The 15,940-nt window shown below is 35.3% G+C and overlaps 2 protein-coding genes across 2 annotated transcripts; both read left to right on the top strand.

Moving 5' to 3' along the window:
* The first annotated feature begins 2,086 nt into the window (after nt 1-2,086).
* Nucleotides 2,087-9,050, top strand: LOC145815373 (microtubule-destabilizing protein 60-like). The gene is made up of 14 exons (XM_082911994.1): nt 2,087-4,129; nt 4,316-4,537; nt 4,729-4,950; nt 5,142-5,363; nt 5,555-5,776; nt 6,254-6,346; nt 6,696-6,934; nt 7,033-7,084; nt 7,171-7,263; nt 7,371-7,490; nt 7,625-7,723; nt 7,952-8,011; nt 8,104-8,198; nt 8,724-9,050. The coding sequence occupies exons 7-14, from the start codon at nt 6,786-6,788 to the stop codon at nt 8,806-8,808; spliced, it is 753 nt and encodes a 250-aa protein (XP_082768120.1). The 5' UTR covers nt 2,087-4,129; nt 4,316-4,537; nt 4,729-4,950; nt 5,142-5,363; nt 5,555-5,776; nt 6,254-6,346; nt 6,696-6,785; the 3' UTR covers nt 8,809-9,050.
* A 2,287-nt stretch (nt 9,051-11,337) lies between these two features.
* On the top strand, nt 11,338-14,692 carry LOC145815372 (alanine--tRNA ligase, chloroplastic/mitochondrial-like). Its single transcript, XM_082911993.1, has 6 exons — nt 11,338-11,549; nt 12,269-12,347; nt 12,722-12,844; nt 13,004-13,213; nt 13,300-13,457; nt 14,037-14,692. The coding sequence occupies exons 1-6, from the start codon at nt 11,473-11,475 to the stop codon at nt 14,371-14,373; spliced, it is 984 nt and encodes a 327-aa protein (XP_082768119.1). The 5' UTR covers nt 11,338-11,472; the 3' UTR covers nt 14,374-14,692.
* Nucleotides 14,693-15,940: the final 1,248 nt, after the last annotated feature.

The following is a 15,940-nucleotide window of genomic DNA, read 5'->3' as shown; positions in this document are numbered from 1 at the left end:
CATATGCAACCCCTAGTTATGTCATTTTTTTATTTAATTATGACTAATTTTCTCCTTTAAACATGACAATATTTTAGTTATGATTCATCTGATCTTTGGTTATTCCTCATGTGATGTTTGGTCATGACTTTTTTTAAATTTTTTTTTTTTTAGTTATGACTCAAAACGTATAAAATTATGCCTTTTTTTTTTTCTTTAGTTATAAGATTCATATGATATGGTAGTGTGGTTCAAAATGCTTTGAAATAAGGGAACAAAATATATATATATATATATATATACCAAAACACGGAAGCAGCAAGCAGAATGAAGAAAATGGATTACGAAATCAAATACGAAACAAAATTGATAAACAGAATTAGAATGCACTAATTAAACCAAAACCATTTAATATTAAACTTTGTAATTAAAATACAGAAAATAACTTACAATTACAATTGTATCAACTGCAAGGATCTTAATTGGGTTACAGACGGAAAGAAGTAATTTTCACTCAGAGCTCTCTGGCTTTCTTAGAATGAAGATTTTCTAAAATTGAAGAGTGCTGAATGAATATAACTGATTACAATATATAGAAAAGAAAAGCAAATTAGCATGTGATTGATGAAGGCAGCTGGCAGCGCATGAGGCAAAGCAGATGCTGTCGGTTGCTTTTGGTGGAGTGATTGCACAAATGAGCAGCTTTATCAACAGTTGATTGATTGAATAGTGAAAGTGAACAGTAAAAGTGAACAGTAACTTTTACTATTCATGCCTTTCGGTGGAACATGCGATTAATGGAATCAATATAAATACAAATTGGCAACTTTTCGCAAAAGAGTATTGATTGAAGCTAATTTGTATCTATGTAGAATCCAATGTTGATCAAGCAAATGGATCCTGAGCACCTTGAAACTCTGGACCTGAGTACTGATTGGTTGATTCTTCAGAAGAGTGTGGATTTTCTGAACCTTCTTCTGAATTATCTGAACTGGTTGAGTGGGAATCAGGTTGATCCATAAATTTGCTGACCAACTGGATCAATTCTTCCTTGGATAACTTGGACTTTCTTTTGGATTTGACTTTGGGCTGAGCAGGAGGTGAAACGGGCTTTGCTTGAGATTTTGACTTGGGCCTTGAATGAGCTTTGGATTGGGCTGTAGACTTAGCCTTGGACTTGGAATGATCAATATTGGGCTGAATCTTTGACTTGGATGATTTGGGCTTGAAGCCACTAGATGAGGGGCTTCCAAGGTTGATTGGAGGAAGACTGTGCTGACTTCCTTGACTGATTGCAGCAGTTGGGATCTGCTGGGCTTTGCCAACACCCTTCAAAATATAATTTGACTTTACTTATGTGTTATTCCTGATAAATGAATAATAACAAAACATATCAAGTTATTATTTGTTTTTCAATTACTTGACAAAAATAAGTCAACATTATACCTTTAAAAAAATTTCGTCTCAATAACAAAAAAATGTTTGAGACTCGTAGACTCACTTCCCTAATTTGACTTCTAATGATGTGATATAATACATATTAACTTTTGATTTGTGATACACTCATTATATAAGATCCAACTCTCTTACCATTGATTGTGTATCTTACCTTTCTAATACCAAAGGAAAAAAAATAAAAAATAAAGAAATAAAAAACATAATAAAAATAAGGGTATAATCGTAAATTTAATTTCTAAATAATATATTTAATCGACCTTCCCAAAATTCATGGGACTAATTGGTCTACAAAAAAATTATTGGGACTAAATAGATCACCATTCCTCAAGATGTGATTTATAGATAAATTTTCCTATATAAATTCCGAACTATGTTTATCAAAGATGTATTTTCCAAGCTAAAAGTAACTAATAAAACAAAATACTCCATCACACATCACCCTCTATATTTTTAAATACTCCATCTCTTTATAAAAAATTAAAAAATCAACTAAAATATGGCATACATACACATACACCCCCTCAACTATCACTTTACTCCATTATTAATAAATTTCAATACTATCATCAATTTAAATGAAAAAAATTAAAAAAATAAAACAAAATATGAAAAATTAAAAATATAATTCCGATTGCAAAAAAAAATCTGAGAGAATCTCAATTGAGACAGAGAAAGAGATGCTCTTTCTTTTCGACTTCAAATCATTGAGTTCTAAAAATTATGAAATATGTTCGATGATTTCTACGCAAACAAAGGGAGGAAAATCAACAAATAAATAACATATTTATCAACCCACATTCCAACAGCACTCGTACTCAGATTAGTTACCCAAAAGTTACACCTTATTAGCTTAGCTAACAATTTTTTCAACACACATTCCAACGGCCCTCTCTACTTTAACTATTTCCTTCAAAATATTAATAAATACAAGCACAGGGAAAGAGAGACAGAGGGGCAGAGACCCAGAGATTCGTCTGCGATGGTGATTAGGTCGGCGTCGATCGTCCTCGTTGCGTTCTCGTCCGCCGTCGATCGTGACTCGTTTAGCGTCGATTCTCCTCCTCCGGCTCGATCGTCCTCCTCTGGCGTTGATTTTCCTCCTCCGGCTTGGCCCTCCTCCTCCGGCATTGATCGTGAGTTGTCCAGCGTCGATCGTCGTTCGTAAGCAAAGCTTGGAGTGCTCGAAAGAAACTAATAAAAAATTGAGAGGCTACTGAACAGCGCCTCGTCTTCCCTGGCGAGGCACTGTAGCTGAAAATCAAAGTAGCTAGCCACCGGCGAGGCTGCTGGAGATGAATTTTCTGCTTTTAGCTAGCTATAGTAACAAAAATAGAGGAATAGAGAGGCTTCTGGAAGATTGGAAAAACCATATCAAAATTCCTAATTCCTTAATCAATCATTCCTTAATTAACTAATTCCTTAATTGATCAAATTTCTTTCAAAATTCCCGCAATCTCTCTCTCTCCCTCTCTAAATGCATTTCAAAATTCCCGCAATCTCTCTCTCTCCCTCTCTAAATGCATATATATATATATATATATATTCGCATACACACAGCTATTCAGTACGCTGTTGTAGTTGTTGCAATGGAGAATTTCTTTTTGCTGATTTTCTTGTTGCTGATTTTCTTGTCGCTGCTTATGATATTTCAGAGGATGATTCGACTTTCAGGTTCTCCTTTTATCTTAGGTCCATATCTATGTTTTTGTTTGTTTTTCAATTCAGTGTAAGTTTTTACAAAAAAGTACAGTGAATAATTAAAGTCTTAAAACTCTTTTAGGAATTTGTAATAATTTTCTAAAACTACCATTGAATGGTAATTTCTCTTAAAAAGTATATGAATGAAAGATGAATATAAACATACATGTTCATCTAGTTTTAAATTTTTGAATAAGTTTGATTTGTCACATGATAATTTTTAGTTTCATCGACAGTTGTGTTTAAGTAATGCATGTGACCACGTTGCTGATTCATTCCTCGATATGGTGGATGCGAGATGTTCAATTTTTTTTTTTTTTAATCGGTAAAAAAAAAATTATTGATAAATTTAGACAGTAAAAAGTTTACATCGCCAAATACATCAATAAAAAAAGAAGCTTGGTGACCAACAATGTTTGAGTTGGTGTGTGTATTTTTGAAGGTTTTTGCAAGAAGTTCCATTAGAGATGCTGGTCTAAATTTTGTGCTCCTCTGTTTCTGTTTGTAATGTTATCGAAAATAAAAAATTAATGAATCTGTTTAAATTGTATTACATTTCTGTGCACGCATATGTTTATGAATTGCATATATACCTGTCCAATATCTTTGTTCTTGGATTTGTTTTTTATTTTTTTATTTTTGGTATGATTTTCTTGGATTTTATGCGTACATGTAACATGCATTTGAAGTAGTTGGTGGGAGAAAATTAGAAGGGCGTAAATCTTCCTCGGGAAAATCCGGTGTGGGCTCCTCTTCACACCCTGGTTATAATGTTAAGAACACGACACTTCGTGCATCACTGAACAAAGATGTAACACCTGATAATAATCAAAATGCCATGAGAGCGCCTCAAGCAAATTGTGACAAAGTAAGAAAGTCAAATATGTCCAAGGAATCTACTGCTAAGACTCGGGATTTGACTTTTAAATCTGGATGTGGAAGTAAAATCATTGCTGCCGCAAAGTCAGCCCACCTGGAAACTGCAAAATCAAAGGTGAGAAGCTGCAACATTTTGATTAATGACACCAAACTAGGCATATTTACTTCTGTTTGAAATCCATCTATTCACCTTCAATCTGCTACTTAGTTTTCAATCCTGAATAAGTTCAGCAAACTAAACACTTGGCATATTTAGTCCAGAATCATGGTTAGTCAGCTGAATTATGCATAAAATTTTCAGGCTAACAAAGTTGTGCATTCTAAAGCCACGAGGCTACATAGAGTCAATGCACAAGATTCTGTGACTGGTGCTACAAAAGCAAATGACAAAGTGGGAGTCAACAAGTATAATAGACTCGGAAATGGTAAAGAGAATGTTACGAGTTAGAGACCCAACACCGGAGCTGGAGGCACGGTTCAGCAGGTTCAGATAGTGACAAAGCAAAAGAGTATTGTTCCAAAGGTATATCAATTGTTAGTTAATTGATCTCTCATGTGTTGTTTTCAATATAATTTACTTTTGTTTGAAATCCATGTATTCACCTTCAATCTGCTACTTAGTTTTCAATCCTGAATAAGTTCAGCAGACTAAACACTTGGCATATTTAGTCCAGAATCATGGTTAGTCAGCTGAATTATGCATAAAAATTTCAGGTTAACAAAGTTGTGCATTCTAAAGCCACGAGGCTACATGGAGTCAATGCACAAGATTCTGTGACTGGTGGTACAAAAGCAAATGACAAAGTGGGAGTCAACAAGTATAATGGACTCGGAAATGGTAAAGAGAATGTTACGAGTCAGAGATCCAACACCGGAGCTGGAGGCACGGTTCAGCAGGTTCAGATACTGACAGAGCAAAAGAGTACTGTTCCAAAGGTATATCAATTGTTAGTTAATTGATCTCTCATGTCCTGTTTTCAATATAATTTACTTCTGTTTGAAATCCATCTATTCACCTTCAATCTGCTACTTAGTTTTCAATCCTGAATAAATTCAGCAGACTAAACACTTGGCATATTTAGTCCAGAATCATGGTTAGTCAGCTGAATTATGCATAAAATTTTCAGGTTAACAAAGTTGTGCATTCTAAAGCCACGAGGCTACATGGAGTCAATGCACAAGATTCTGTGACTGGTGGTACAAAAGCAAATGACAAAGTGGGAGTCAACAAGTATAATAGACTCGGAAATGGTAAAGAGAATGTTACGAGTCAGAGACCCAACACCGAAGCTGGAGGCACGGTTCAGCAGGTTCAGATAGTGACAAAGCAAAAGAGTATTGTTCCAAAGGTATATCAATTGTTAGTTAATTGATCTCTCATGTGTTGTTTTCAATATAATTTACTTTTGATTGAAATCCATGTATTCACCTTCAATTTGCTACTTAGCTTTCAATCCTGAATAAGTTCAGCAGACTAAACACTTGGCATATTTAGTCCATAATCATGGTTAGTCAGCTGAATTATGCATAAAAATTTCAGGTTAACAAAGTTGTGCATTCTAAAGCCACGAGGCTACATGGAGTCAATGCACAAGATTCTGTGACTGGTGGTACAAAAGCAAATGACAAAGTGGGAGTCAACAAGTATAATGGACTCGGAAATGGTAAAGAGAATGTTACGAGTCAGAGATCCAACACCGGAGCTGGAGGCACGGTTCAGCAGGTTCAGATACTGACAGAGCAAAAGAGTACTGTTCCAAAGGTATATCAATTGTTAGTTAATTGATCTCTCATGTCCTGTTTTCAATATAATTTACTTCTGTTTGAAATCCATCTATTCACCTTCAATCTGCTACTTAGTTTTCAATCTTGAATAAGTTCAGCAGACTAAACACTTGGCATATTAAGTCCACAAACATTTTTTTAAACAAAAAAAATCAGAACCAAAGAAACATATATTTACATGTATTTGAAGAACACAATTATAGAATTCCACCACTTAATAAACTAATTTGCGAGAGACCATTGAGGATCTACTGTGATAATTCTGGCAGCTGTGTTCTTCTCTAAGCACAACATTAATGTAAACATTAAAAAATAAAATGAAAGGGTGAGAAATGCCCATGCCAGCTGAATATATTACTTCGGAATATGATTCTATGTAATGAGTATTATTATTTATTACTTACAAGTTATAAGTTTGTCCACCATTTGGTAGTCTAACATGTTGGATATGTAGACACAAGACCCAGAAATCGCCGAAAACATAGATACAGTAGTTGCTCCTCCGAGGAAGAACGTTGTTGAACCAGTCGATCAGTGGGCTTTTCTGGTAATTTCTGGTTCTTCATTTTCTTCGTGGTTTACTTGTTGATTCGCTAATCTCAACCCGCATTGATTATTGGTTGGTTTGAATCTTGGAAATGATTGAACTCACTAGTGTTTCTTATAATTTTGAAGAAAAAAATTTATAGGTTTTTTTTTTTTCCCTGTTGATTGGTTATTTTTTGATCTGGGAATGGTATATTCACTTCAATATGTTATGGATTCTTGATCTTGGTCTGTTTGGGTTCATGTTTAAAGCTAGGTTTTGATCTTCTTGAAATTAATTATTTCTTTGAATCTTTTGTTTTTTTTTTTGTCTCATACTATTGACCCCCTTTTTCCTCTTTCTTTTCCAGCCTAAGCTTCTTACGATACCGAAGGGCTCAGATCAGACAGATGAGAAACAATCAGAAGATGTTGGTGATGATGATGATGATAAGAAGGGGATGAAATGGGCATTGCCAGGACTGCAACAACCTAAGGTGTCCGAAACACTGATTTCTTCTTCGTTCTTTCCATCAGATTTTTTCGTGATATCAGAGAGTTTAGGTTTGGATTTGCATGTTTCGTCTTCATTAGATGGCAGCCATGGAAGGTTGGTTATAATAATTTGATTAATTTTTATTCTCTTATTCCTTCTTTCAATCGTTTCAATTTGGATCCTAATTGGGTTTGCTTTGAATTATTTTCTAGCTTCACTATTTCAAACAGGACTTCTGGTCGTGGTCACAAAAGCCGACGAAATGTAAGCATTTTTTTTTCTATTTCTAAAATGAAAAATGGACCTGTGTTTTTTTTTATTATTTTTAATATTCATTTTTTTCAATGTAGAGCTCTGAATCATCTGGGACCTTTGGTGGAAGTCGTTGGAAGAAGAAGCAACTCAAAGCAACCTACCAAAAACCCTTCAAGCTTCGAACAGAGGTGTGCGTTTATGGTTTTGTGAAATTGACTTTTGCTTTTAAATCCTTCTGTCTTTGCCTCAATTTACTTGAAATCATGTTAATTTTGGTGATTGATTTTTATTGCAGCAAAGGGGGAGATACAAGGAGGAAGAATTTGTCAAGAAATTACAACAAATGATGATGGAGGAGGAAAAGCAACGGATACCAATTACACAAGGTCTCCCATTGACAACAGATGAGCCAGAGGTAATTCCATTTAATTTGAGGAGAAAAAAGATGGAAGTTTCGCTGTGTTGTACAAATGTTTCTATCTCTAATTTCATATGTAATATTTTGTTGAAATGTGTAGCATGAATATATGCTTTTTGATGGTATTACAGTGCTTAGTAAAACCTGCCGTCAAAGAAATCACAAGACCGGTTGATTTGGTGCTGCATAGCGATGTGAGGGCTGTGAAGCGTGCTGAGTTTGACCAACAGGTGTATTTTTAACTTTCTTTAAATATTTTTACTCAGGGTTTTCATGTATTAATCAATTGTTTTGGGCATAATGACCATAACTTCACTCACCTATCACATACAGAGTAGGCATTATGTCATTACTATAGTCTTTACCCTTCACTCACGTTCTCGCGCATATTACATAGCAATAATGAAATCCCCTTTATTGAATTACCTTTTAATTTTGCTTCTGTGATTGCATATTAGCTGGCTAAGAAGATGAGCCTTGTTGAACAGTACAGGGAGAAAAGGGAAAGACAACAAAAGGTACATGACAGAAAAAACCTTATGGGTGTGTTTTGGTGATATTATTGGTAGTTTACTGATATATGTGTGCATGTTGGATTTTGCTCCTGTAGTTAGCAGAAGAAGAGGAAATCAGGAGACTAAGAAAGGAGCTCATTCCAAGAGCTCAACTCATGCCCTATTTCGACAGGCCTTTCATCCCTAGAAGGTATCGGATAAAATCTAGAATTTTTAAAAACTTCTTTTGCTATACATGGCTTTCCATTTGAATATGGATAACCAAAAAATCTACTAAATAGAGAAATTATCTAGTAGGTTTGGCCTATAGGACACATGGTGTGTCTTTTCAATATTAGAAAAACATATGATCCACTTGTTTCTATTTTCTATACAAGAAGATATCATGTCTATTTTGGTGGGCGCGGAAAGCTGAACCTGCCAAATAACTTCTCCTACTAAAGACTTCAAATAGACCCTCTTCTTCAAATGATTCTTAAAAAGCAATATGTAGTTTGTATACATTGCTTTCTTTCTTCTTTTTTTATATACATTTTTTTCCCCTCAGTGTCACTGTAGCTGCAACTTTTCCAGCATATTTTATTGATCAGGTGTTGTTTGGATCTCCAATTTTGTAAAATATACCTCAAATCTAGAAGTTTTCTAATGCATCATTTGACTGGCACAAGTGGTGTAAACATAACGATGTCCTTTGTTTGTTTCGGGTTATTTTCAGGTCGATGAAGCATTGCACCATACCTAGAGAGCCAAAGTTCCATATACCACCACAACACAAGAAGATCAAGCGTGGCATGTGTTGAGATGCTATGTTCACACACCAACAATGAAATGCAGAGAAGGAAGAAAAAATCAAGATTTTTCGTAATTCTTTTGTTGTCAGTTGCTTAATAATGCTGAACTTTTTTTTCTTCTTTATATGGTCCTCCAATATTCCTATGAAAGCAATCAATTTAATTGCAATTTTGATGAAACAAGTGATGGTAGTGTTGTATGCACAATTGTGTGCTATTTCAATGAATATTAGCTCATAATCATTCATTTCTCTAGTGTTGTTATTTACCTTGTTTTCTTTTTTCTATCTTTGAAGCACAAGTCATGTATGCATCTTTATTTGAAGTTTTGCTCTTACCCTTTGTTTGTTTGAGCATTTTTTAGATACGTGTTGGTTAGACTAATCACATAGAAATCCAAACAAAGCCTATATATTTAATTAGCACAACCTCAATATACACATTTTGCTGACTTCTTCTAGTGTACGACATGGTAAACTTGGGTAGTTAGGACTTATAATGAAGTTTAGTTCACACCACCTTCAAAAAAAGTAAAGGTGGTGATTAATATGCCTGTGACCTTTCTAATTCACTCTCTCTTGAAAAGTTTGATCCTTGTATACTCGTGGCATTTTCTATCAACTCTATAGAAGAACTTCATAAGACTTTTTAGAGAAAATGAATGTTTGGTATATGTTCATCTAAGAAGTCCTTTAAAATCATAAAGTGCTTTTGTGCTTTCACCATGTAAATACACATTTGGTGACAAAATCTCAAATGTATTGAAATGACTTTCATCAAGCATTCTCCTTTACAAAACTTAATTTAAAAATACAATAATTGTGAAGGGAAAAAAACACAGGATAAAATAACGACATCCATACTAATAGATGCCGTTATTGTGTATCCAATTGTAACACCTATGAGATTACCATACTGAGCTATTCCACATAGCTTCACCTGGATGCCTCTTGAGAAAAACAGAAATGACCCAAATCCATGAATATTTGAAATTTCTACCGTTACCCATATCATAGTTTCAACAACAATAAAACTAATAACCAATCTAAAAATCAGAGGCAATCTTTATATGATTAGATTCTGTGTTTCTAAAAATCGGACATAATTTTCATATGATAAGTTTATGTGTTTCTAGACTTTTTCATTAATAAAATGATGGAATTGAAATTTGAGAGGTGGGGCTACCCCTCTATTACAGCCCATCCCATTCTATTTACTTTTGTGTTGGAAAAATGTGAGGTGCCTTCAGATGGTGTTCCCATGTGGGTTCATGACAGACCTGTCACTGGCTAACTGATTGTCTAACTGATCCAAACACCCATGTCTTCATCCCAGATGCTTCCTCTGTGTGGTATAGCCAACGAATTTGATTTACTGTCAATCTGTATTCTGTAATTCTGAAAGTAGTTTGGGACAACACTAAAAACATACCTATAAAACCCATGAAGAAAAACACCTTTACGGAGTGTTCTTTCTTTGGCCATCACATCATTCACCAAACTTAAAATTTTCCCTCAGTCACCAAGTTATATTCAATCATAATTGAAAATGGCAAAAATGAACAGTAAGAGAACCAAATGTTGATCAGCAAATTTGTATAAACAGAAATGAACCAGAAAATGGCAAGAGAAGAAAACGAAGGGGAACAGAAAGAGAATGGGAATAGAGACAGAAATCTTACCTTGCACAGATAAAAGCCTCAGGTTTGGTATAGCTTTGAAGTAGCTCTGTTTCACCAAATAATAAACCATGAACCAGAAACAGAAATGATGATAAACCAGAAACCATGAAGCAACAATTTAAATTTGAAGCATAGAGAGAAAGAGAGAGAGGGAGAGAGGTACCAAAGAGCTCCAATCGGGGTTCGAAGCAGAGAGAGAAAGTGGGTGGGTGGTGGTGGAGGGTTGCGAATTGAAGCCACTGAGAGAGAAGGGGGGAGATAAAGAAGAGGAACAAAGATGGAGATAGAGATAAGGAGAGAATGGAAGGAGACGTGCAACAGAGAGATAAAGATGGAATGGGGAGAGACGTGGGTAGGTGGGAGAGGGAGAGAGCACCAAGTGTTTGGGCGGGAATTAAAGCATATCTCAACCATCTATATTTATCACAATTAATCTGAGCCCTTAAAATGAAATGTATCTCTGATACATTTTACATATTTTCAAAAATCGTTCTGCTTTATTATATAGATATATACTATTTTAAGCAAATGTATGATATGGAGTTATAAACACTTACCTTGGATAAAAAAATTATTTTCAAAAGGCACTGATGCACATCTCGTAATTGGGCTGGTTAACATATAGGCATGATGTCTGATGATTACCAAATGTATGATTCATTAATCTAGTAATTGACTGGTTTTTCATTAATGTGTGTCGTAGTTTCCATCTTCTTTTTTGCCCCCGTTGTTCGCCTTTTGATGGGTATGTGTCTCTTGGTTTTGGTCTACAAGGTCTGCTAATGGAATGCAATGATGTGGTCTTATTCATTTTGTTATTAATGAACATGTGTATATTGCATATGTTCTTTCGAATGCAATTTTGAGCCACTTTAACATCATCATCATCATATTTTGCTGAGGTACCCTGTGCCACAACTTCCCAAAGATGCATACGCGCAAATGATGTTGAGATTGTAGGTCGAACATCTAGACATCATACATTCTTTGAGATGCTTGGAAACTTCAATTTTGGAGATTACTTCAAGAAGGAAGCAATTAAATGGGCATGGGAGCTTACTACCTTGGAGTATGTATGAGTAATTTTATTGTGACACTAAAGTCTAGACTGATAATTCTCTTGTCTTCACACTCCTTTTGTTGATTGAATGTCTATTTTTAATTTGTTTTTTTCCCTTCATTGGCATGCCATAAATCTCAACATCCTTATTTCAAGTTGGCACCTCTTATGAAGTTTTATGTTTCTCAATAGGTACCAGGCCTATAAAATTTCTGATAAAAACTGGTTTTTAAGTCATACAAGCAGTATTTTTTGAATAATATTTCCACAATTTTATGTGTACAATCAATGCCTGGAATTATTTATGACCTTAAAATATTATGAGTATCAATTCACTATATAAGATGTAACCATTCTAGTGGCTGCAAGTAGTTGTAGTTTCAAAGGCACATCCTTGGACAGTGTTTGTTGTGGGATGACACTGTTGTTAGCAATGGGAAAAAAGCAGCAGTCAAAACTGTAAATATTTTGGGATCCATACTAGTAGTGAAGAGTGCGAAGTACATGTGCACATCAGCCAAACAGACCCTAAAGTCAAGCATAAATGCCTTTTTTGGGGGGCGTAGGTTCCAATATGTTAGTACCAGATGTTGGTCAATACAGAGGATCTTACTAAAAGGATGGGTTTTTCATAATTTTTTTTGAATAAATTTTTTCCTCGTCGTAGCTATGAATTTGTGATTGTTTCCCTGAGCAAGAAGAATGAAAGTTATTTTTTAATTGCACAGGTTTGGATTGCCAGCTGAAAGAGTATGGGTAAGTGTTTATGAAGATGATGATGAAGCATTTGAAATGTGGCATGACGAGGTAAGCAGACAAGAACTTTAATCATATTGTTGTACTTATAGTCTAATATATCTTTTGTAATTTTCTCTGCTTGCGTATCTGATCATTAAAATTGTTTTCCATGTAAAGAGATGTCTAGCTATCCAAATTCATGCCAAAGAGGCTTGTCATGAATGTTTCCAAAATTTTCATACCCTTGTTAAAATCACTCTTCATGGTCATTCAAGTTACAAATATGCACTTGCCTGCTAAGCCCAAGGTGTCCATTTGAGACTTTTTTGTTCTTCACTTCTTGGGGACTGTATACTTCCACGTGAGAGTTCTTTAACTGATAGCTTCCAGATATAAATGATATGTGAAATTAACTTCATAAATCTGGTTCTTGCCTCGTGGAGATTGAAGGACTGATCAATAGCTGGATTGAGGACTCTACACTTCTGCAAACTAAAGTGATGCCTCTAACTGATGCTAAAAATGCTGGGGTTATTGCAATGTTCGGAGAAAAATATGGAGAACAGGTTCAAGTTTCTATAAAATCTTTTCTTTTGTACTTCTGAGTTCTGACAGAAAATGGTGTTAAAATATACGCTCATTTCACAACACATAAATGCTGTAACTTATGGAACATACTTTTACATAGGATTTGATTTTTCCTTCAAATACTGTGATTATTTTAGGTACGTGTTGTAGAGGTTCCAGGTGTATCCATGGAACTATGTGGTGGCACTCATGTCAGCAGTACTTCTGAAATACATGGCTTCAAAATAATCTCAGAACAGGGGATTGCGTCTGGAATCATACGTATAGAAGCCGTTGCTGGTGAAGCTTTTATCGAATACATCAATGCTAGAGATAACTACATGAAACAGCTCTGCTCTACTCTCAAAGTATGTTTTCTTCTGTAATCTTTTTGCTAAATAGAGAACACCTGATTGTTTCCAATGTTCTCATTATTAAAATTCATTCTGCAAAGGTGAAAGCTGAAGATGTACCAGCCAGGGTAGAAACACTATTGGAGGAATTGCGAATGGCAAGAAATGAAATTTCAGCTATTCGTGCTAAAGCAGCAGTTCACAGAGCCTCAATCATCGCAAACAATGTATTGCTTGTGGGAAATTCTAAAAATATCAGGTATTAAATTAACTTCTGTAGTTCCATCTATGTTAGAGAGTAGAAATTTTGGATCAACTATGCATCTATGATAAAGAGCACACGAAATCATTCAAACTTGTAAAGAATAGCTTGTTACAGAGTCTTGGAAAAAACACACCCTAAAGTTAGCTCAGCATGAGGTGCCTTCAGATTTATATACTGCACATTACTTTTGTACCCAGTCAATGTGGAATTTCGCTTCACACCTCTTCCCTCACACCAGTGTGCTCGCTTGGCAGCACCCACCATGTACAAGCCAGGGATATGCACCCTACCCATCCCTAGTTCTCTGGCTCTGATACCATATGTTATATCACCATTAGTCCCCAAAGCTTAGGCTATTAGAAAATGAGCCCAACAATGTGTATTAAGCTATTCAACATAGCTAACTCGCACCGCCATCATTCAGACAACTCAACCTAAACCCAAGCACAGAAAAGAACAAAAACAAAAACAAAAAAAATTGACATTAACAAGTCTTGATATTATTTCCCCTTTGGAGTTCTAAAAGAGCATTCTATGAATAATACAGTTGCTTTCTGGAAAATTACTTTACAGGGTGCTGGTTGAGTGCATGGATGATACAGATGCTGATTCACTGAAGAGTGCAGCCGACTACCTAGTGGATACATTAGAAGATCCAGCAGCTGTGATTTTGGGCTCATGTTCTGGTGAAGGCAAGGTAAGTTTAATCGCTGCATTCTCACCGGGGGTGGTTGGCATGGGAGTTCAAGCAGGGAAATTTATCGGGCCTATAGCGAAGTTATGCGGTGGAGGAGGGGGTGGCAGGCCTAATTTTGCTCAGGCAGGTGGTAGAAAACCTGAGAATTTGTCAAATGCCCTCGAAAAAGCTCGATCCGAGCTTGTTTCTATTTTATCAGCAAAAGCTAGCTGAAATTCATTAGGCTGTCCCAAAAGCTAGGAGAATCATTATTCTGTGAAGCTTTTATAGATTCCAGTTATGCAACTGCTTAGGCAATTATCACATCCCAACATAGCAATAGCATCGAACCCTTTTCTCTTTTTATTTTTATTTTTATTTTTTTATTTCTGTTTCTTTTGGTTGGGGGAAGAGGGCAAGTAGAAAATTTGTAAAGTTCATCATATAGCATTGGTTTTATTTGGTCAAACAATGTAATTTTGCTATGTTCATGGCTTTATGTGAGCCAATTGTACATAATAATCAAAAGTTTTGGGCTTTAGTACTTCAAAAATGACTGTTAGCCTGACTGGAAGAGGAAAAATATTTGCTAGTTTGGAAACAGTATTAATTCTTCTGCTTGTGATTAGTTTCAACTGTCAACGATTATTAGATTAATTTTTTGTTAGAAATATGACAGTAAAAAGCATGTCGAAGATGATAGTACATGACAAGAACATGGTTGAAGATAACGAGATTGTGCTTCTCTTTCTCAATATAGAGATAATCGCCCTCGCCAACCACATATACGTAGCATTAGGGTAAGAGGTCACAGTATCCCAACACACCACAGTGTGTTGACCTTTGTTTCCATTTTTACCTCTACTTTTAGCTAGTGTGTGCGGCTTATGCATACCTTTGTGGACACTTTCGTGTGCTTTGGAGCAGATGGTGTTTTCACAAATTTTTAAATGTTCCATGCCCTCTGAACTTCCCAGTTTTATATCTGCTCTTCACTCCATGCATATCAGGGCCATTTGAAGCTGGAAAAGCAATTATTTATGAAGTTGTTTATATAATTCCTATCTCTCTCTCTGAATCATCCAGATCTGTTGGGATAAGTATCAGATTTCTGACACACCTAACCTGATCCATGTATGACGGGGAATGAACCGTTATTAATATTAACATGTATAGTTCAATTGTTTACTGCCATTTTGTTTTTAAATTAATGTTTTAAGTTCGAATCCCTGACATGGAGGTATGGCTGATTAAACAAAAAAAAAAAAAACTATATGGTCTATAGGTTAAGCACAAATATCTCTCAACATATTGTGTTCAGCGTGTATTTCTGCTTGTAGTTTATACTCAGTTATGGTCAAATTTGAATAGCTAATGTTTTCCAGCACATTAAGATAAGGATAATTAATAATTTTGCTAGAACTAAAGAAAGACAAAAAGAATCACATGCTTTATTCCACAGCCCACCTTAATTGTTCTTGCTTGATAAGATCAATTTTTTAGCTTTGTTCCTTTCTCTCCCCTCATTGACAAGATAAGCAATCATTTCACATCTCATGCTTTGCTTTGACATCTCATGTTTTGTTTTCGTATTGTTCTTAACTTCACAAGGTGCATTATTGATCATGTTTTGTTTTCATATTGTTCTTAACTTCACAAGGTGCATTATTGAACCAAAACTATTATCATCCATTCCCCCCCCCCCCCCCCCCAAAAAAAAAAAAAAAAACCTCTCTTCTAAAATCTCCACTTAACTATTGTCACATTGAGTCCAATAAAACATGATAAAAATACCATCTCC

The sequence above is a fragment of the Camellia sinensis genome, unplaced genomic scaffold (assembly GCF_055761805.1).
Source record: "Camellia sinensis isolate YWXY unplaced genomic scaffold, ASM5576180v1 Unanchor2, whole genome shotgun sequence".
NCBI lineage: Eukaryota > Viridiplantae > Streptophyta > Magnoliopsida > Ericales > Theaceae > Camellia > Camellia sinensis.
This window is presented reverse-complemented; position numbering and strand designations above follow the sequence as displayed.